General features: G+C 42.7%; 1 protein-coding gene across 4 annotated transcripts in view; it reads right to left on the reverse strand.

Moving 5' to 3' along the window:
• Window positions 1–8,406: 8,406 nt before the first annotated feature.
• AMMECR1 (AMMECR nuclear protein 1) overlaps window positions 8,407–23,161 on the reverse strand; it is a 110,908-nt gene continuing 96,153 nt past the window's right edge. For 3 of the 4 annotated variants that reach the window (XM_049644180.1, XM_049644179.1, XM_049644178.1), the window contains 3 exons: window positions 15,860–15,950; window positions 14,301–14,397; window positions 8,407–12,362 (listed from right to left, as the gene is read on the reverse strand). In XM_049644180.1, the coding sequence (XP_049500137.1) occupies window positions 12,248–12,362; window positions 14,301–14,397; window positions 15,860–15,950 (303 nt within the window). In that variant the 3' untranslated portion in view covers window positions 8,407–12,247. Of the gene's footprint in view, window positions 12,363–14,300; window positions 14,398–14,892; window positions 15,951–23,161 lie in introns of those variants that run through there. The other variant, XM_049644181.1, reaches the window with a different exon arrangement.

Consider the following 23,161-nt stretch of genomic DNA (forward strand, 5'->3'; position numbering starts at 1 on the left):
CACCACATTAATAACAGAACGAAGGGGGGAAATGGTCATTTCAATAGACACAGAAAAAAGCATTTGACAAAAGTCAGCACTCTTTCATGAACAAAAACATTTAACAAACTAGGTTTGGAAGGCAAGTTCCACAATGTGATAAAGGGCATTTAACGAGAAACCCGCAGCTAATATCATACTTGGTGGTGAAAGACTGAAAGTTTTCCCCCTGAGGTGAGAAACAAGACTGTAATGCCAGCTCTCACCTCTGCTATTCAACATTGGAAGTGCTAGCCAGAGCAATTAGGCAGGAGAAAGAAACAAAAGACACCCAGAATGGGAATGGAAAAAAAAGTGAAAGTTTATTTGCAGGGTGATAGGATTCTCTCTATATAAAATCCCATAGAATGCACACACACACACACACACACATACACACACTACTAGTGTATAAGGAAGGAAGGAAAAAAAGAAAGTTCATTGCAAGATATAAGATCAATGCACAGGGGCACCTGGGTGACTCAGTTGCTTAAGCGTCTGACTCGATTTCGCAGGTCATGATCTCACGGTTCTTGAAATCAAGCCACGCATTGGGCTCTGTACTGATGGCAAGGAGCCTGCTTGGGATTTTGTCTCCCTCTCTGGCTGCACCTCCCTTGCTCTCTCAACATAAATAAACTAATAAATCAACGCACAAAAATCAGTGGTGTTTCTATACACCAATAATGGATTATATATCAAAGAAGTTAAGAGAAACAATTCCATTTACAATAGCATCCAGGGGCGCCTGGGTGGCTCAGCTGGTTGAGCATCCAACTTTCGGCTCAGGTCATGATCTCGCGGTTCGTGAGCTTGAGCCCCGTGTCAGGCTCTGTGCTGATAGCTCACAGCCTGGAGCCTGCTTCGGATTCTGTGTCCCCCTCTCTCTCCGCCCCACCCCTGCTTGTGCTCTCTGTCTCAAAAATGAATAAACATTAAAAAAAAATTAAAAGAAAAACAATAGCATCCAAAAGAATAAGGGTCCTAGGAATAAATTTAAACAAGGAGGTAAAAGGAAGACCTAAATAAATTGAAAGGCATCTCATGCTCGTGGATTGGAAGACTTAATATCGAGATGGCAACAGTCCCTAAAGCAATCTACAGATTCAGTGCAATTCCTATCAGAAGTCCAGTGGCCTTTATTTTTGCAGATATGGAAAAGCCAACCCTCAAATTTATAAGGAATTTCAAGGATCCTTGGAGAGCTCAATCGTGAAAAAGAAAAACAAGGCAGGAGGACTCACACTTCCCCATTTCAAAACTTACGACAAAACTAGAGTAATCAGGGGTGCCTGAGCCTGAGTGCCTCAGTGGGTTAAGTGTCCCACTTGGGACTCTTGGTTTCGGCTCAGATCATGATCTCACAGTTCATGGGATCGAGCCCTGCATCAGGCTCTGCATGGACAATATGAAGCCTGCTTGCGATTCTCTCTCTCTCTCTCTCTCTGCCCCTCCCCTGCTCACTCTCTCTCAAAATAAATAAATAAACATTAAAAACAAACAAAACTAGAGTAATCAAAACAGTATGGTAGTGGCAAAAGGGTAGACATACAGACCAATGGAATAGCATTGAGGGCCCAGAAATAAACCCAAACCTCTGCGGTCTATTGATTTTCAACAAGGGTTCCCAAACCATTCCATGGGGGACAGAATAGCTTTTTTAGCAAATAGTGTTGGGACAACTGGATATCCACATTCAAAAGAATGAAGTCAGGCCTCTACCTCAAACCACATGTAAAAATTAACTCAAAATAGATCAACAACCTAAATACAAGGGGTAAAATTATTAGAAGAGAGCATAGGTGTACATCTTCATGACCTGGGACTTGGCCATAGATTCTTAGGTTTGACATCAAAAACATGAGCAACAAAAGAAAAACATAGATACACTGGACTTTATAAAAACCAGAAAGTTTTATTCCTCAAAGGACATTATAAAGAATGTAAAAAAGACTGACTACAGAGTGGGAGAAAATATTTTCAAATTACTTCTCTAAGGATTTAATACTCTCTCTCCCTCTCTCTCCACACACACACACACACACCATATACATATGGTATACACACATATACCATTATATATACGTATATATATACACACACACACATATATGTATACCATTACAACTCACACATACATATACCATTATATATACGTGTGTGTGTGTGTGTGTATATATATACCATTACAATTCAACAAAAAGACCAACAACCCAATTAAAAACTGGGTAAAGGACTTGAATAGACATTTCTCTAAAGAAGATATACAAATGGACCAATTAGCACATGAAAAGGTGTCTCAACCTCACTGATTATTGACAAAATGCAAATCCAAACCACAGTGAGGTATCAGTTCACACCCATGAGGATGACTATGATCAGACAGATACTAACAACCGTTGGGGAGGATGTGGAGAAATTGGAACCTGCATATATGACTGGTGGGAATGGAAGATGGTGCAGCCAGCCACTGTAGAAAAGATTGATGGTTCCTCAAAAAGTTAGACGTAGAATTACCCTATGATCCAGCAATTCCATTCCTAAGTATACAGCCAAGAGAAGTGAAAACATATGTCCACACAGAAACCTCCGTAGACACGGATGTTTATGGCAACATTATTCAGAAGAGCCGAATGTTTGAAGCAGCCCAAATGTTCATCCGTGGATTGATGAATGGATGAGCCAATTGTGGTATAGCTATATAACGAAATATCATTCAGCCATAAAAATGAAGTACTAAAACACGCTACAACTTAGATGGACCTCGAAAATATTATGCTAAGTAAAAGGAGCTAGTGACAAAAAGTCACATATTGTATGACTCCATTTGTAGGATATCTGACAATACGGCGATACGTGTAGTATGTAGACACGATACTATCCTGTGTATCCTACATATCCAGGATACGTAAATTCCGAGAGACTGAAAGAAGATTAGAGGTCACTTAGGGGTTGGGCAAGGGGAAAATGGGGTGTGACCTCTTAGTGGGGATGGGTATTTTGATGGAGTGATGAAAAAGTTGTAAACTAGAACTATTGTAAATACGCTAAATATCACTGAATTGGATGCTTTAAAGTGGTTGATTGCATGTTATGTGAATTTCGCCTCAATAAAGACAATGTCCAACAGAGGAGGTGAAAGGAAAGGAGTGTCTTTTTACCTCTCAAGTCCCGCTTGCAGGACGCACTGTGTAGCCTGCCCTAGAATGAAGGGTGTTGCCTGCACTTGCCCAGACTAGGGCAGACCATTAATGATTTCTAGTTGGCCTTCTCCAAGTCCGCAGATTCTTCTGGAGTGGTACAAACCCAAATGGAGGAAGAAGGGGCCACTGAGGCCCATCTACCCCACTGGAGCCATCCCATCCTATTTGAACAACTGTACGAACCCCCTGCCCCCTTTTCAACCCCATCATCCATGTGTACCATGGACCACATATGCTAGGCAAGATCAACAAGGACCAAGTCACCAAGGGGCACAGCTTCATTGACAGAGGCCACGATGGCCACCCACCGCCATCCCTGACCACAGTTCTGGGAAAGGGGCCATCGCCGAGGCCTAGGCTAGCGGGGCGGCAGTGTCTCCATGCAGAGTTCCTGGAATTCGTTGGAATGTTTGAAGTAGAGAAAGTTTAGGGAAATGTTTGCATTACTCGCACTAGTCTTGTCCTTCAAAGAAAGATGGGGGTTTCCCGCCCTTTCCAGTGCAAGACACTCTTTCTACTCGGCCAGGGTATGTGGGAGTGGGCAATATGATTGCCCCATCCGGCTGTTCGGTCAACCCCCATCTCCTGTGCTGATACGCACAAATGCACTTACATGTGTGGACACATACCGTGTACCTAGGGTCATTCCAGAATGAATGTTTGGATGGAAATGCTAGTTCGGTGAAAAGTGACGATAGCAACTTTCAAACCTGCCTGCTGTTTCGGCAATGGCTGCAGCCCTCAGCAGCTTCCTGTCGGTTGAAATGTGATTTACACGTTCTATTGTGTACCAGTTGTGTTTCCTGTTTTACAATTCCAAATGTAATCCTGCCTTCCTGGCCTTTCCACATAGCAGGTGAAAGTCGCACTGAAAGTCACTCTGATTTTCCTCTCTGGGTCAGTTACCGCTACCGTCCTCTCTCCCTTCCTGCTCCACGAAGAGATTTTTCTTCCCTATGGGGTAATTTTTTCACCGGTAGGCATACCATAAGCTTCCTTCTGTACCCTGGCCTCCAGGCTTGTTTGAGCAAACAGCCTAGTCTCTGTTCTGTTCCCTCTCTCCTGGATACGGGAAGGGCCTGAAGCCTTTCAGAGGGCAGCTTCGTGGCACAAAGTAAAACTTTCCGCCACAAATGCCGTCCTGCGTGTACAGAAGAATCCTGTTTCTTTTATAGTCACGTCTTTTCTTTCCCAACCACCTTGCATCTTCCTGCCAGGGAACAAGATGGCCAGCTACATTGTGGGGACAGAAGCAGTCTCCTCCGCTCAGCAAATCACGATTGTATGCAGTGCAGGGTGCCGCTGACATGTTGGAGGGCCAAAGAAATGCCACCTGCCAACAGGGGAAGAAACCACAGTTCTGCCCTCGTGCCACTCTGGGGTGTAAGCCGTTTAGGGGAACCCTATAGAGCCAGCCCGATGTGGCCTGGGCTCCAGTCAGAATGGCTTTTCCCAACCAGACCAAACTCGTATGCCCCAACTCCTAGCTCAGAGTGGACTGTTAATTTGCCTTACAGGATTACACCGTCTTCATTCTCAAACCAAGCACGGTACCATACCTCTGTGGGGACGGGCACTCAGTAAATATTGATGGATCGCACTGAGCCTGACATTTGGGAGGAAAAGGCCAGAGTGGGAAAGGGAGGTGAAATGACAGCTTGCCAAAGGCTCTCAAAATAACAGCGTGTTGGGGCTCCAGCAGCGGTGTTCTGATTATCCTGTGGGACCTGGGGTTCTGTTCAATGGATCCATGCTTTCGTAAACACGTGATTCCAAAAGACGTGTGTGTACATGTACAGTATTTAAAAACTGCAATACAAAAAAAAAAAAAAAACCAACAAAAAAAACCCCAACAACCCTGAAATACAACTTGAAAAACATGACCACATACCTAACGTACATCCGGAATGACCATCGAAGGCCACCAGTGGGTTAGCAGGAGCTGTCGGGTTGACTCCTCTCTGTTCTCATGTCAGGAGTGCCTGAACTTCTGGTAGGCCTTGTCAGGCCTGGGTCAGAAGAAGGTTGTGACTGCACCAGGATTTCCCTGCTTGGGCCTGTATGCACACCCACGATGATAAAACAACAGAAGTAAGATCCCACCTCTTCTCCGTGCAAACCAGGACCTTCTTGCCGCCCAACAGCAATACAGAAACACACGGGGTGCCGAGGCTCTGAGTGCCTCGATGATCTGTCGCCCCGATTATAAGCTTTTATAGTCATCCAAGCAAGCCTCGTTCTCATTAGCTTTATACGTAACCGGTATGCATTTGTAATTTATCACAAACCACTGCTTCTAATCTCCTCCGTTTCACGTCATGAGACGTCAGCTGAGATTTGGATTAAAAAGCAGAGAGATTCTGGCACTGTGGAGGGAGACCAAAGGCTGAACAAATTACCGGCCCCTTGTGACACAGCTGTGTCCTTTTAGAATGGGGGCGTGAGCTCAAGGACGCTAGAGCCCTTTCGGTGAGCACGTAACGCAGCCACCACCGGCTGCGTGCTCCAGACTTAGTGCATCCTACATCTAACCTCTGTTGAGCTAATGTGATCATCTGTCACGATGGCAATCTGCAAGCGCAGGTCAGCGTTCAGTTCTATAAAGCGCACGGCCTCCGGGCCGGTTCACTGACGCGATTTGAGAATAGTACGATCTGAACAGGAGACAGTAAGGGTCAGTTTTCAACACAGTCGCAACCAAGTTCTTGGGGTGAGGTCGACTGGCTTCGGAACAGCGCTGAGGATCTAAGGCAATGTCCTCCCCGGTCTGGAAAGATTTCTTTCAACAGGCCCGGGGTTTGGAACGGAGGGTCGTACCCTGAGCGACGGGATCAAGGAAGGCCATGTAACGTAGTAGCCAAAGCAGCAGACCCAGGGCCCGCCTGAGTCACGTCCTCCCGTTCAGGCATTCCTCCTGCACGTCGAAAGCCTGGGCAAACAGGTGCGAAGCCATGACAGCTAGCTGAGCCCAAACCCACAGTCGTCCTGGCTCTTGTGGTCAGAGCTGCAGCCAGTGGGAGAAGCCATTCTCTGGGCACTCACTAGCTCCCTTGACTGGCAGCTCAGAAGCCGGGTGTGATTTCTGCACAGCGCACTTCCCCCAGCTCACACGGCTAGGACCTCTTGGGCACGAGAGTGTTTTCCATCAATAGGAAACTGCCGCATCCCATACAACCACACTTGTCCTCCGAGGTGCCTAGTGGGGCATGAAATCTAGAGAGGAAATGCTGGAGCTCTGTGAAGAATTTAGGTAGGTGGAGTGTGATTACTGAAGTTGAAATCTGTCCAGACCATTGAGTTAACCACTAATGCGATAAAAATGAATGCTGTGGGCTTGTTCAAGGACTTCATTCTACCTGAGCCTATTAATATTGTCTAAATCATTAAAAAATCCTGTGTACCATTAAACATGAATGATGGCACTGGGTAAACCTCGGGCAGATGGCCGCCTTAATGGAGCACCACTCAAAACCGCAGTGGCCCCCTAGGACCGGAGCTGGCTGTTTTTAGCTACTGTGATTGACATAAGCACATGTCCTCAAATTCACATGGGGAGCGGGGCTTTGGGGCAACGTAACCGAAAATTATCCCGCACATACTAGCAATTAATCCCGAGATATGTATGAGACGGCATAGGATTTAGTACTGAGACAAGCCAGTGATTTAGAAAAAGCCAGAGATATTTCAGCAATGTCCTCGGTAGCCTTTCCATAGGGAGAGAGATCAGGCAACAGCTGATGGAGGTGGCACGCCAAGAGCTTTCTCTCTCTCTTTTTTTAAGGTTTGTTTATTTTTGATAGAGCGTGGGCAGGGGAGGGGCAGAGAGAGAGGGAGACAGAGGATCCGAAGCAGGCTCGGTGCCGAACAGCAGTGAGCCAGATGCGGGGCTCGAACTCACGAACCGGGAGATCATGACTTGAGCCGAAGTCGGACGTTCAACCTACTGAGCCACTCAGGTGCCCCAAGAGCTTTCTTTCTCGACGCAGGCTCTCATCTGGCCCTGGAAAGCCAGCAGCGCCTGTTGCCCTGTGCTCAAGGCGTTCTCCCCAAGCCCCGGGTGGGAGGAGAGCTCATACAACTCTGGAACCAGAAAAGTAACTGGTAATACGTTTGAATGTGTGGCAGGGCCTGGTGTGGATAGGAGTGTGGATGCTCTCTGAGGAGCCACATCTTGGGCATTTTTGAGATTCTGTCCCATACCGAGAACCTGGCAAACCTTGACGGCAGAAGAAAGGAAAGACTTTCCACCCCGTGAGATGGTTCCTCCCGCTGGGTAGCACTGGTGTCGCTCCCTACCAGCTCACGAGGGGGAAACACCCATGGATAACACCGTGATCTGGAAGGAATTTGGAGCCGGCTTCGTGCACATCTACACTACCACCGGAACTCAAGCCTGATGCTTGCCTCAGACCCGCGGCCGGGGCGGACTGTCCTATAAAGGCTGGACTCAGTCGCCAAGCCCGGATTCAGGGCTGGGCAAAAGGATGGCCCAGGTGGATCACGGGGTAGCTAGGGAGCAGCTGCGGGCAGCTGAGCTTTCCCGAGCGTGAGTTTGGAAAGACACTGGCATCAGGGCCGAAGTGTATGATTTCAAAGTCTTCCACAGTTTGCGTTTTAGTCAGAAGCCCCCACGAGACCAAGATCCTCATGATGAGGCAGATTAAAGAAACAGACAACCGACGCTAACTCGGTTTTAACGTTTTATTGGGTAAATGATTTTAAAGATAGTAACAATAGTGTCAAAACTACTACAATATCTTTCCACAGCCATACCTTACAGACCCACTTAAACCTTCTCAAGTTTCCTTTCACTCAGTTTTAATATTTTCAAGCTATACATGTCATATAAAATGCCCATTTCCAATAGTTTCTTCAAACTATTAAGCAATTAAATGTGGAGGGCACGAGGATCTAGTTTATACCTGGAGGGGTGTCAGGTGATCTGTGATGTCTCACGGTAATCCAAAACCAGGGGACTAGGAAAGAAGGAAAAGGAGCTACTCCAGGTAGCTTTTGCTTGTTACGAGTCTCACCACTGTATCACCAAGAACTCAGTATGCTGGTGACCGATTCAAAGTAATTTCGGGGAACATATAAAACACTAAAATAACTTAGAAACTAGATCCAAATATTTCAAAAGTAATCGACTTCGATATACAAAAACAGTCAGAGGTGGTTACAAAAGTTTATTTTCTCAGTGCGTCTATGTACCAGCGCAGTTACTGGGTCCAGAGCAAAATAAAAGGCTTCTTTTCTTCTGAAACAGTAATAAAAAACAAGGAACACATATCTTTGTATATAAAGGATCGATGCTGGTCTTAATAATGTAATCGGAAACCCTTAAATCGAGAGGCACACAATGGGTTTCTGCTTTTAAAAAATAAAAGGAAAGTCACCAGTTTATTTCAATGGAGGAGGTGCTCGCACCACTCAAATAAACTTAATTCCATTTAACATCACTAGCAAAAATCACTTAGAAACTGTACAAAAATAAAAAAGTGAACACATTTAATCCTGCAAGGTTTTTGTAAGGACTGGAAGGCAGGCTTTTAGAGCAGCATTTGGGCATGGCTGGGGGCTTCTTTGGTTTGATCTAACACACGTTAAGAGACGGAGCCCTATTCCAGATGACAGTTTCAAATTTCCTGCACATTTGAAGACATGAAAAGAGGCCAGTATACAAACTTCCGGTGTGCTGGGCGGTGGGACTGTGTGTGCTGCGCTGAAAATCTTACAACTGCTTTACAAGGGGTTGGTGGGGGGGGGGGGGGGGGGGAAGAGCGAGCCTTGCACTTCCTCCATCAAATACACCGACCTCTTGCGGCAGGGGAGAGTGAAGCGGGTAGTAGCACATTCTTGTGCAGTCAGAAGGCCACTTAATGTGGGGGAGGGGGCACAATTGTTCTTTTAGAATCTGGTACCTGGCTAACCTTGTTTAAGAACAAGAAAACCTTCCAGAAACGGAAGCCTTTTGCTACATACCAAAAAGTAAAACGCGTTACTGTTTTCCAAGAGGAAAAATACCCAGTTGCATTTAAAAACAAAAAACAGAAATGGAACTAATTAACATTTAAAAGGGGGGGGCAGTGTAAACTTTGTGCTACTCAAATGAAGTTCAAGTATTACTTCCGAGCTGTTTAAAGATCGTTGACTTATACAATATTCTGGTGATAAGAGTGCAATTCACATTTGTGTTTCTGAACAAATAAACCACAACTGGCTAAAACAACCTGTGCAATCAGAATCTTCGTCTGAGTTAAAGACACATGCTACATATTTCAACATGTTCGAAGTGAATTCAAACCACATATTTGACAGCTTTGTAGTATACGACAGAGGTGAAAGGGTCTAGCGTTTGTTTGTTTGAAGCACACCATTACAGTTTGTATAACACCCTTTACAAAGCTACAAAGTCTTTTTAGTCAACAGCTAGAGACAAAAATGCACTGTGCATTAATTTGAAAACAAAAGGAGACAAAACTATCCTTTTCCCCCAAGCCATGGTGGGAAATATTGCTGACCTCGTCCTCTGAAGCCTGCAGGATGGTTATTTCTTCAGTATAACATTATTACACTGGTTTAAGAAAAATCTGTATAACATCTGCATATATCAAGAATTTTAAAAAATCTGATATGATTTTAGAGTCCGCATGACCAGTCACGTGACCTGCTCAAGATTGATTAGCACCGTTAAATACATAAACACACATATGTGTGTATGTATGTGTAAGTATATGTATATACACACACACATATGTATGTCATAGATCTTTTCTTAAAAAAAAAACAACAACTTCTAACCATGAGCTCACCCAGGACGAGGAGCCTGCTGAATTGATGAGATGATGGATAGGATGGGTCAATATTGGTCTATTTTGTCTTTTCAGTTTGCTTGTTTTATTTACCCTTTTTTTTTTTTTTTTTTTTGCAGCAGACAATAGCATTCAGCTTGTGCTCAGTTTCCCTATAAGGGCAAGAAATAAGTCTCTATTAGGTTGCCACTTGGTTTTACACTGAAAGACTAATCTGCTCCAAAATGCTACCAAGTAGAAACGAAAGGATTCAAAATCCCTTTCAAAAGACCAACAGCTAGCTTTCTGTGACTAATCTCGATGCTCAGTGAAACCGGCTACCGAGATTGCATTTCAGGCTAACAATTGGCTTCTTAGTTAAGGCATCACAACTGAAAATGGTTATTTCAATAACGGGGGCTGTGGATGAAGGAATACCAACCAACTTCTAAGAATGCTCATCAAAAACTAAAGCGGTGTGCTTTGCCACAGCGGCAAGCAGAAGGGATTCAGGGAGTTCCCTTGCAAGCTAGAAAAGGGTTTTTGATTTCTGAACTAGCAGTCTGTCGCTTGTCACCTAAGCTCTGCCATTTTGATATCCAGTGACATCTCGTAGTTTTGGACTATATATTCTGCACCATACTTCTATTCCTCATTTGACATATAGTTTCCTGTTTGAAAAAAAAATTACACACCCACCCACACACATGCGTGGGCATGCACACACACACACACACACACACACACACACACACACACAGTTATTATAGTAAAGTGAAGGTAATCTTTCTCCAGAATCATCTGTCATTTTTCCTGGGGATGTCCACACGGACTTCCTACTGATGGTAGGAAGTTCTCTTTGTATGCACCAGGGGAAGAACACCAGCCTGGCCAACGGGCTGGGCTCTGATGACTATATCATCTCTAAATGCCATTTTTATACGTGTGACATAACATCTTACCAACACAGTCAAGGTGTTTCTATCAGAAGTATGTAGTGCAGAAAGACTCCAGTATTGTCCCCAGGACAAACATAATCTGAAATCATGGCAATATATGAACTTTTGTTTCACTAGATTCTCTTTACTATTTTCTTTAAATAGTAGCTAGAATTGCCTCTGGCCAATCATGACTTCTTGAAACCTAAAGCTAACGAATTTAAATTAATATATCATAGACAAATGTCTCTTTTTGGTTAATTGCTCAAAATAAATTTTTTTCACCTTAAAAAAATACTTAAGAGTAAGGAATTTGTCTCATCTGCTGTTTCACATATAGAAACAATAAAATTTTATAAGAATATTTCTCTAAATTGCCTTCCCCACCCCAACTTCTCTCCTTTCCATTTAAGTAAATTCTTCTCAAAGGCACTAAATTCTGTATCTGCTCTCTTCCTGATATTTGTTGCTCTTCAAAATGATTTCTGTAGCATATTTGAAAGGTAGCTTGCACTTTCTTAAAACAGTGTTGTAGTTTTGCTTGTAAGTTGATTTTATAAAGTGATGAGGCCGTCTCTTCTATGATAACCAGCAAAATAGGCATAAATGGTTTCTCACTCTCTGTGACAAGCCCTATCATGGACTTTCGAATGTTCTATACTAGAACTAAAGTTCATATATTTCAACCATGGGAAAAACACACACCTAAGGAGTGAAGATCCACACACTAAGCTCTCATAGCAAAATGAATTGTAGGCAAATTCCAGAGTCATATACAAATACCTGAATTTGATATGAATTGCTCCCAAACTCAGCTATCAAAAATTATCTATCTCACTGAAGAAAACTAAAGAAAAACCTAAATAAAATCCTTAAAAACTGCACAATTTCTTCCATCCACAGTTGAAAGAAGGAGGGAAGAGAAGACAGAAGGGAGGAAGGAGAGACGACAGGGAGGAAGGCAAGAAGGACAGAAAGACAGAAACCTGATTGAGAGAGCAAAGCAAAATCCTACGCAAAATTGCGAGGAAAGAAAACCCCAGAAGTTATATATGCTGCAAAAAAAAAAAAAAAAAAATCAATGACCTAAAATAATAAAACAGAATCTTCTTAACAAATGCCATTTTCCTACCCGTTACCATGATGATCTTAACAGACGATGTCCAAGCTTCATCATGGCAACGGAAACTATCATCATAAAATGGTACAGTAAAAGAGATAGCTAGACCAAGAAGGGGTAGGGTCTCCTGGGAAGAGGTCTGCAGAGAGGCCCAGTGACTGGTTGTGCGGCTCAGTGTCAGGAATAATGGTTGTATGGCGGAAGGGGATGCCCAATGCCATTTTGGAAATGATGATGCTGGCGGTGAGCAAGGTATTCAGCATAGCTCAGGGTCATCTTTTCACTACGGTACCTGAAAAAGTCAGGGAAGAGACAAAGTTAACATCAAGAAACAGATGACATACTGAACTCAGAGCTAGGATGGACCTCAGAGATAACCTTACACAACAGGAAAAACAGAGGTCCAGAGACAAGCAAGCAACTCGCCCAATGTCACACAACTAAGTAGCAAGGCTGAGGTCAGAACCCAGGAATCCAAAGTCTGAGTCCAGCGCTCTTTTCTACTCTACCCCTCCTTGTTTGAACTGCTCCTGCTTGACCTCTCCAGTATGATACCACCCACCGCTCCATTTCTGAAGCTCTCCTGTGTCAGGGGTTCTACAATAACGCACTTCCCTGGTTCTCCCCCGCCCCAGCCCCCTGTCTCGCAGACTGCTCCTTATCTCTCTATTCCTCCTGCTCCTTCCTGCCTTGTCGGACTTTGCTGTGTTTCTGCCTTCGGCTCTTTTGACCCCATGCTGTGTGCCCCCTCCGTGAGCCCTACCTTTACAACTTCAACCATGACCTCTTGACAGATGATCCCAAGTCACCATCTCTGGCCATGACTTCTGCACGTGTACGTTTTCGGTGACATACTGGACGTTTCTACACAGACACCCCAGGAGGCGCTTCAACTCCAGAATCAGTGCCAAAACGGGGCTCTCCTCCTGTGGTCCCTCCCTGGGTCAAAGGGATTGCCTCGGTCCTTCTTTTCTACATAAAACCTTGACTTGTTCCTGTTCCTTACTTCTGAATGATGTTACTAAGTCCTGTCATTTCTTGCACAGTGTTTTCTCACCTCTTTCCTCCTTTCTTCTCATCCTCCCGCCACAGCTCTTAGTAAGGCTCCCATTTCACCTCCTTTGGATTGCTCCCACAGCTTCTTGGGTAGCAGTAACGCCTCCTAATTTTCCTGTTGCCTATTTCAGTCTTACACCTTCGCAAATCCACGTGCTTAAAACCCTTCAATGGCTACTAACTGCCTGTAGAATCAGGTCTCAATTTCTTCATCTGGAACTCAAGACCCTCCGTCATATGACCCAACCCACCTTCTCGGCCGTGTTTTGCTCTAATGACCACCTCCTTACAGATCTATTTGAAAGACCAGCCGCATCTTACTGTTGAACATTCCTCAGAACTTGCCTCGACTCACTAAATTACCCCCCCCCCCCCCCCCGTCCCTCAAAGAGTCTACCCATTCTTCAAGCCCAGCCTCAAAACTATATCCCTCCTGGAATATTCCTCTTTCCCTACTGTATGATCTCATACCACCCATCACATTCTGCCTTATATTAATAATTATTCTTGTGCATGCCCTTCTATTCTCCTAGGCTAAACCCGGGGAAGGCAGAGAGGAAGGCATTTTCAAATCTATAACTCCTCAGAGCTGAGAAAAGTCCGTTTTTAGACTACAGGCATTCAGTGTGGTTTTACGGAATTGAAACAAATGGAAACAGCAATCCATTTTCCTAAAATGTTGGGTATTTAAAAAAAAAAGTATCCCTATAATCCCACATAGAAATGTATTTGGCATTTGTAAGTCTAGCTCAACTGTGATTTCTAGTAAGCTTTCACGGTAGACTTCTATTGCTGCTCACATCCTAAGGTTAAATTCAAATTTGAGGACTGCTTAGCAGAATCCAGGGCTTCTGCTAAGCCATTCAAAAGCTAGCCAATCGCTAATTCAGGTGACTTTCATCTATAATGTAGTTGAAAAAGGCTCAGAGGGCTTGCTCATGTAAAGCCAGAGTAATCGCAGACAGCTAGAGATGGGAAGGATGGGTTCGTACATCATACAGGCCCTACTGCCCACCAGAGTTCACTGTATCCACCCTCAGTCCGGCCCTGCCATTCATTTCCATTCTGTTTCAGAAAAGAGAAGCAAGTAAGAGAGACCAAAGAAATCAAAGGGTTATAGACATACGCATCAAAATGTCCTGGTTAGCCTTGCGCTAGAAAATGCCTTCTGTACCTGGTCAGTTTTATGGTTTTCCTGAATTCATTAGTAATCGGAGCTTTGTAGCCTCCTTTCCTCAGCAAGGAGTCTATGGTCTGAATATGGTCCCATCCTGTGGAGAGCAGACCAGATAAAATACCAGTCAAACACATGCAACAAGCACTTTCGGTTAAATACAAAACGACTCTGTAGACGGCAGCTATCACTGTCACCAAATGCCATCATGTCCTTTGGTCCTAAAAACAATCACACAGAAGGGCTACGGTCTCCTCCTGTACGGAAGCACATCTACCATCACACACCTTAAATTCTAGCTACCCATGATGGCCAACAACATTCGTTTGTTTGTTTGTTTTTTAATCTCAACCACAAAGACCAGAAATCTAAAAGGCTGGCCGTAACTGCTCAGTCATGTCTAGGTAGCAAACCACGGACACCGTACTCCCCTCTAACAAGGACACCTCTAAAAGGGAGGGAAAGGCCTAAATGTCATTCTGCCAAGTCAGCAGTAATTCAGACTCCCACACTAACTCATGGTAATTATTGTTCTTAATGGTATCTTCTGTGGTCAGTCAAGTGCTATTTGTGTGAAGTATTCAGAGGCATTTTTATTGGTTCTGACATGGGATGGTATACTAATATCCGAGGCCCTCTCTCTTCTGTAAGCTTTTCGAAGCCAACAGAACTACAGGATTAAGACATTTTCGACAGCAACCCAGATAAATCTTCAGATAGCTGTCTTCAAATCTAACTCTCCTGTCTTGGGGATGGGGGTGGGCAAAGGAGGGGAATCTAATGATATTAGACTTTACTGTGATGTATCTCACATTTATATGAAACAAACGTGAGAAAACCAAATGACAGATGCTTTCTGATGAGAAAAATAAGCTTCATAAGATAAAGAAATATTCATTTCAACTAACATGACATTGGAATTCAGTAGTAGCTAGAAAGGACCAGATACTACAGAGTGAAGACTTATTTTGTGTTACAGTGGTGGTTCATAAAGGTTTGTGCTACATCTGCAAAAACAAAAAAACTTTTGATTAGGAAGCGCAGAGCAGGCATATCAGACACTAATACTTCATTTAATCTCAGTGCTCCAGATCTTAATGGGAAACCTACAATGCTAATAGTAGCAAATGAGTAACAGGCAACCACCTAAGAATGAAACATTTGATACTGACAATGAACTGAGTGGCTGGCTGACTGTCAAACAAAAGGCTTGTTTGTGCCAAAAGGCTATACAGCACAATGGAATATGGGAATATGGCACTTCAAATTCGTAGCAAGCCATCGCCTAAGAATAAAACCCAAAGTTTACAAATCTTTGCTTTTGTGAAAGTACACTGTTGTGTGTTTTTGCTATCAAACTTTAGTGCAGGGACTCGACTCTGTGTGAGGAATTCACCAATTTCATACAGACATTGCAGTGGCAGTGATGGAAGAATCACTTCTTATGATTTGACACTGATCAATTATCAGACATAACTGCAAGGTCAGATATCGCATTGCAATTTGTATATGTGTTCAAATTCTTCACCAGATCATACGAAATAAAGTACAACAATGACCTTGCTCCTTTGCAACCTCCGGTAGGTAGGTGGCGGTGCGTTTTGATCCTTTTTCATTGATGAATTCTATTCTAATGCCATGTACACCCACCTGAAAGAAATTGGCAGTTTTATTAGTACAGTCTTCTTCATAGAAACAGGAAGAAAAAGTTATAATTTAACTCTCAAGAGAATGCAATCTTCCTTTCCCCTTGTTTTTAGAAGGGCCTATCATTTTTCTCTTTCCAAAGCCCTGACTTTGGGTGTGAGGGCCGCTATGATGGCCACGGAGACAGAAAACATCGATTTATGTGTGCCCAACATGTGTTGGGCTATGCTACTCTGTTTGGAACCGGAACACCCATTCTGGGGCTTGTATGTAGAATGAGACAGCCGATGGCAAGAATCCTGCCCCTGCTCCCAAATTGTGGCTCATGACAGTAAGGAACTAGACCAAGGAAGCTGACTCCCAAGAGACAGCAGATACACATCCTCTTTTCAGGTACAGTCGCCACTTCAGATTCAGTTCTGAAACTCGTGGGGTTGCTGACTCCCTTCCCAAACTGTTGAGTCTCTTTAAAACCTTGAGTTGTATGTAGATGAGCAAACCCAGGTAAGAGTGAAAAAAGCCAACCACCACCAGATCCGACATCATCACCCCATTCCATATGATATCTCTAAGATATATGTCATGGCTTACGGTGGGCCTGTGGCAAGCCCTCACTGTCTGTCTACATCATTACCCTCACACGCTACTGCTAAATTTACGAGTGATAGGGATTTCAAATCGCTTTGGGGCAGGGCATTTTTGCAGTTTCTTATCTATTAACACAGAGACCACTATACCTCTATGTGAAGCATGCAGACTTTTGGCGATGCCTTAAGAGAGGGGGTTCTCTGAGTGTGGGCAATTTCTGGCTAATGTTTTAAGAAAGTAATATACTTTTTCTCTGATTAGCATCTCGTCAGAAGGAATCTGTCTTTCCCCCTCATATCCTGCAGACTGGTATACAGAACTGAGGATCACGGGAGTTTCTTCTTTGTAAATGCTGATAGTAAAAATGAAATTTCAAAAGTATAACAACTCCAGTCCATTCTCCCAAACCTACAGTCGCTTTAGATCAATGGTCCCCCAGTGGAGTGTAAGGTCACCCACCCGAAGGACTGGAGGGAGGATGTAAGACCAGGAAAACATTTTTATCCAGTAAAGAGGATTCTGTTCAGAGCAGGTGAGTGAAGTCATAGACCTGGACTCTTTCCATCGATATGCATGTTGAGGTCTAGAAGAAGAGCAGGAGTCCCCGAAAACCTCTTTTGCTTGTTCTGCCCTTAGCCTGAAGTTTCCCAGTTTCTCAGGGAAGCAGAAGTCCTCTGAAAAAATCCATTTTGTCCTTTCCCCGGGGCCTCTTCACACATCCATACATTACAATCTGCCAGATCTTCTGAGAAGTTTGTTTTATGAAAGGCTATCTGTGTGGCGATTTCTTCTATTTCATATCAGTGTTCTTATGAATCTCCTTCTGCTGAAAATGCACTCAGGGCAACTGTTTAGAAACGAACACAATAAGGCCTCCCATAACCTGTGGGAAATGACTGTGGACAGCTGAGAAGAAATATGAGGCTTAGCTATCAGGCATTTCCAGGATAAAGGACATCTACTAATCTCCCCAGTGTCTGACACGGTACTGACACAATGACAAATTTGCAACAGTTTCTGTATACGGACTTTCTGATCTGTGACTTTGAAGTCTCTTTCCTTCAACAAGATCGGCTCCGTCGTAACTTGTTTTTTAAAATATACAGTAGAAGTAGTTTGTGCTCCCGTCCTTCACTGCAGTGAATCTTTGACTCAATTTATCAAAAATCTGTCATGTTAAAATGGGAAAGAATTTTGGTGTTTATTAAGGTGTCTAACCAAAACTGTGAGAGGAAGAAGAAGGTTTCGCTACTTGTGAGATGAGAGTGTTACACAAAATCAGGGGTATTTAACTGGTATGGGGTGGGGGGAATGGGAGCCGTGAAGTTTATCAGAATCTCAGAAGGTTTCATGCTTCAGCAAGTATAGTTTGGAAAAAGAACAACTCTGCAGGTGATTTTTATTCTAGGTTAACTAGAAAGCCTCTAATAATCGGTTTAGCTCTGACAGATTGTGGCTGGGTATTGAAAAAAAAAGTGATTTAGGCAAATTGGAGGTGATTTAGACACTTAAATCCTTTCTTCACAGGAGTGCATTGTGTTTTTTAACAAAAATTTCAGAGAGTTTTAAGCCTAGTAATTTAACAATTAAAGGTGATTACGACCAGCTGCATGGTGTATGAACAGTAGCTCACTAAAGCTTATATATGTGTGTGTGTGTAGATACATTTACAGATATATATTTACATATTTATATATATATATGACTAGGTAAGTAAAAAGAAAGAGGTGACAGAGGTTAAGACTGAATTGGAAAGACATGCTGACCAAGATAAAAACGACTCGTTTACTTCTGTATTTTCAGAAGGGCCCACCATTGAACTTAATGTGACCAAAAAAATAATCAAACTTCTCCCATTTAGAATTAGTACCACATTTACAATTTTTAGTTCTTTTCTGTGTTCCTAGGATTCTGAACAGTTGAAAGTATCTGTAAATTGAAATGTAAGTATGGTGATTTTAAAGTGAACCTTTTGTGAGAAGTAACTTATTTCATAGGTAAAAAAAAAAAAAAAAAAAATACTCCAGAGTGACAGAAATCCAAAACCACAGTGACTCATTTCTTCAACCGTTGGAATCCAGGAGAATGGCAATAATGTTCTGACCAGAATCAAAGCATAATAGCTTTTTGTCACCTGTTGAGCAACAGCATTTTCCTTTACTCCCAGAACCACAGACTCCACCAAAGAGTCATACTGCGCAATCAAAACCGGGGAGTGGAACATGGCCTGCTGTGGAGAATGACCAAATGTGGCCAACCCGTGGAAATCAGTGGCTTTGCAAATTAATTCCTTTCAACTGCAATGAGCATGAAAACTAATCCCGTATTGTTTTGAGGGAGGAATGTGTCACCAGCTACGACTCCAAAATACAACCCTCATATCGTAATAATCAAACATGATATTCGTATGATAATCGAATCCTCTGTTAGACTGGAGAATCCTTCGGCCTAGCTGCATCCCCAGAGACAAAGGCTATAGTGGCAATGATCAGCTAGAGAAGAGATCAGCTCACCAGGGTACTGAGATTCCCTACAGCAAACTAAAACTCTACCTCAGCATTGTAGTTAACCTTCCGTTTCAGGGATGAATAAGGAGGTAGCACCAGGGAAACCTTATGTCACCCCTAGTACCCCTAACATACACCCAACTGCCACTGCCCGAAGTACAGCCAGGTGGACAAAAACTGGGGACTTGCAAATCGAGCCTTATGGGAGTCAAATGTTATTAGAAGGTTTGAGAAAAAAAAATGCTTTCAAGGTCCATCAGCTGTGATAATGTCCTTTTAATCAAGACTGTACTTTTGCTAAGCAAAGCTATAAATCAATTCGAATGGTAGTAAATGAAATGTAGGACTTATAGATAAGAGGATATGGAATTAAACAGAGCCATATCTGTGTGTGCCGAGAGGAACATTAAGGCCAGTTCAACAGACTCCTATTGCATGCTAAAAAGAAAGTCCTATTTGTTCGGAACCGTTCCATAGCGAGTGATTTTTATTAATGCCATTATACAATCTTTCGTTTTTAACATCGCCCAGAAAGATTAAATATCAAGATTAATGTTGAGACCCTAAAATGTATCTTGATTAGTCTAGAGCTGATTATTCACCTGGCCCCGTCCTCCTTCCTCCCTTGTCCATGCCACTATTTGTTCACTCCTCTGTCAGAGAGCATGTGGGCCCAGAGAGAGAGATACATGCAAATTAATCAATTTTGCTACATAGCAAAAGGTTTCATAGGAGAAGAGATTATAAATAATGGTTAAAATGAAGCTTCTAGACTGTCTGCAGCTTTCATTTATCCTTGTTATCTGGTCCCTTGTTAGAAATGTGGCTTCATTTAAAACTATTATCCTCTAATGCAGCGACTCTCAACACAGGAGCATTTAAAAAGTGCCCCCTCCTACCCCATTATGACACATGTCCATATTTTGCTCCTCACAACTGCACAAAGTTCGATACACCTTAGTCTGTCTGTAAGGCAAGTGTAATCCACCAGCAGCACTACCAAAGGGCCTCACTTGTACTCGCAAGGCTGATCAGCAAGCCAACAATCTGGATATGCTAAACCATAAGAAGGAGTCATCTGGCTAAAAGCATCAGTGAGCATAAAACGTGCTCTGGCTAAATCAGGTAGGCTCCATGCAAGCCGGGGATCATTTGGATCCACAATTACCTCCACAGTCCTGACCCTCAAAGCTAAATCTGCCCCTGAACACATCCTGGCCGATAAAACCAATCACCTCCTCAGGTTCGTCCTGCCTTAGCAAATGAAACAGTTAGCCCCAAATGTTGGGTCTTAGTGACCAAATGTTGGGTTTCCTTGTAACACTATGGCCCTAACTTAGTCCACTGATTTTCAGTGGATTCACTTGAATTAAAAAAAAACATATATATATATATATATTTATTTATGTGTATATATTTAAAAATATATATGTATATGTGGGTAGGTATATATGTATATATACATATATACATAACGTGGGTATATATGTGTGTGTGTGTGTGTGTGTGTGCGTGCGCGCGCATGTATGTGTGTGTGTGCATAGATATATAGATAGATATTCAGGAAGTCAAGGAATTGAAAGTGCTTTGACCATATCTTTGTTCCTGATATCATTTGGCAAAGTATGCTTTGCAATTAACAAAACAGCCAGTCACTGGTCATTCACATAAGACTGACCTGCCAGGCTCAATATGCCAGTTCCATTGAACTGAATAAAAGGACTCTGTTCCTAATGAGAGAAGCTCAGGATATTTGGCACACCCTCTAACCTTTAGAGGCTGGCATCATAGGAGACACACATGCTCTTTCACAAAACAGCCCGTGGTACCACGGACAGAAACAAGCACTGCATTGGACAGCCCATGGGTCTGACCCAGAGTCTCGAGTTTCTTATATTCTTGGGAGAAAAAAGCCATATGTGGTATTTCTCCTAAAAGCCCCAAAACCACAATGCCACACATTCCACTCTTTCCCTCATAGCCCTACAGAGGCTTCTGGACGCCTCCAGCTCAGCCTTCTGAAGACAGTGACTCTTCCTTCTCCCAGTGAAAACAAATTCACCGTAAAAAAGGAAAATATTCCATTATTCTTGGTCCTACTTTATGTGTATCATCTTGAATAATTCTCACTGGGGCAGGAAAAATTAAGATTTTAATCATAAAGGCTGATGATGATTTGTACAAATCCTAGTGAATCACTTTCCTCAATCCTGATCCTAAAAACAACAAAAAAAGTAGATGACATATTATCCAGATCTGCGCATCAAATCCTCAGAGTTGTGAATCTGCACTACTTCAATCCACCCACCAATTTCAGAAGTACGTCTGAAATTTGGAAGGTGCCCATCTGATTAATAATGAACGCTTAAAAATTGTTAGCAATTAACACTTCAGAGTCTGGCCAAATCATACATCTTAAAAATAGCATTGTTGCAAATCATTTTTTTAACTCAGTTTTACTTCTGTAAACCTCAACAATCATAAACATGGATTTTTTTTTCCTGTTTATAAGAAGAGTACACACATATTACCGGGGAGGGGGGCGGGGAAATCTCTTTAGAAAGGTACAAAAGAGAAAATAAAGATGTTCTGCAATCCTAGGACCACCTAGGAACAACTCTTGCCTTAGTGACTTGAAAAATAATGTCCTGGGGTGCCTGGGTGGCTCAGTGAGTTAAGCATCCGACTTCAGCTCAGGTCATGATCTCACGGTTTGTGAGTTCGAGCCCCGCGTTGGGCTCTGTGCTGACACCTGGGAGCCAGGAGCCTGCTTCAGATTCTGTGTCTCCCTCTCTCTCTGCCCCTCCCCTGCTCTCTCTCTCTCTCTCTCTCTCTCTCTCTCTCTCTGTGTCTCTCTCAGAAATAAACATCAAAAGAATTTTAAAAAAGAAAGAAAGAAAAATAATGTTCTGAACCAACTAAGACAACATCATGGACTAACCTGTTAGGCCGTTTTTTATTTTATTTTTTATATTTTTTAATTTACATCCAAGTTAGCATATGGTGCAACAATGATTTCAGGAGTAGATTCTTTAGTGCCCCTTACCCATTTAGCCCATCCCCCCTCCCACAACCCCTCCAGCAACCCTCTATTTGTCTCTTATGTTTTGTCCCCCTCCCTGTTTTTATATTATTTTTGCTTCCCTTCCCGTACGTTCTTCTGTTCTGTGTCTTAAAGTCCTCATATGAGTGAAATCATATGATATTTGTCTTTCTCTGACTAAGTTCACTTAGCATAATACCCTCTAGTTCCATCCACGTACTTGCAAATGGCATGATTTCATTCTTTTTGATTGCTGAGTGATATTCCATTGGATATGTATACTAGCCTGTTAGACCATTTTTAATCCATCAGTTGACCCATGTCTATAGCTGCCCTTGTTTTCAAATCTCCTTTAAGTGAGATGCTTTTAGAAATGGAAGAAATACTAGAAAAGTTGGTCAAAAAGGATAACCGATTGCAAAGCTATCATTCGGGCACAAGTAACCTTTTAATATATTCTACCCTGAAAACTCTGCTTTGTCGTCAACCTCAGCTGAAGTTATTTTTTTTTACTGTTATTTTGTGAAAGCAACCACAAAGGTCTCCTTGACCAAAATGCATATGTACTGCTCTTTTCTAAAATCCCTGCAAATTAGTCACCTGTAGATTTAGAAATTAGTTCAGTCTCCATGGACTGATTCTTGGCTTTCGCAGAGCTTACCAAAGGACCAATTAGTGCCAATTTTGATTCCTGTAGGAGCCTCGGACATCTTGTCTATCAGGAATGCAAGCCTGCCAATTTATTTCACAAAAGCCACTGAAAAATCTGATAACATTTATTTTAACTAATAACAGACACACAACTCTAAAATACCTGAGCTAGCTAATAATCACCCCCATGAACTTTTAAAGAATTAGCTAAGATTTTAAATAAAGCATGGCTAATGAGGAGGTGCTTTGAAAAGCTGTGAAGCCAAACATGTTTATAGATCATGTGCAATGAAAGAAACTGTTCTTAAGGTTTTGCAGACATGCAGTGACAGCTCAGTGTACAAGTAAGGAAAAAAAAAACCAATTCTCTGTAATGATTAATTATAATGAGCATTCCTTAAAAATTGAACATCCTGAAGCTTTCC

This window comes from Panthera uncia, chromosome X, assembly GCF_023721935.1.
Source record: "Panthera uncia isolate 11264 chromosome X, Puncia_PCG_1.0, whole genome shotgun sequence".
NCBI lineage: Eukaryota > Metazoa > Chordata > Mammalia > Carnivora > Felidae > Panthera > Panthera uncia.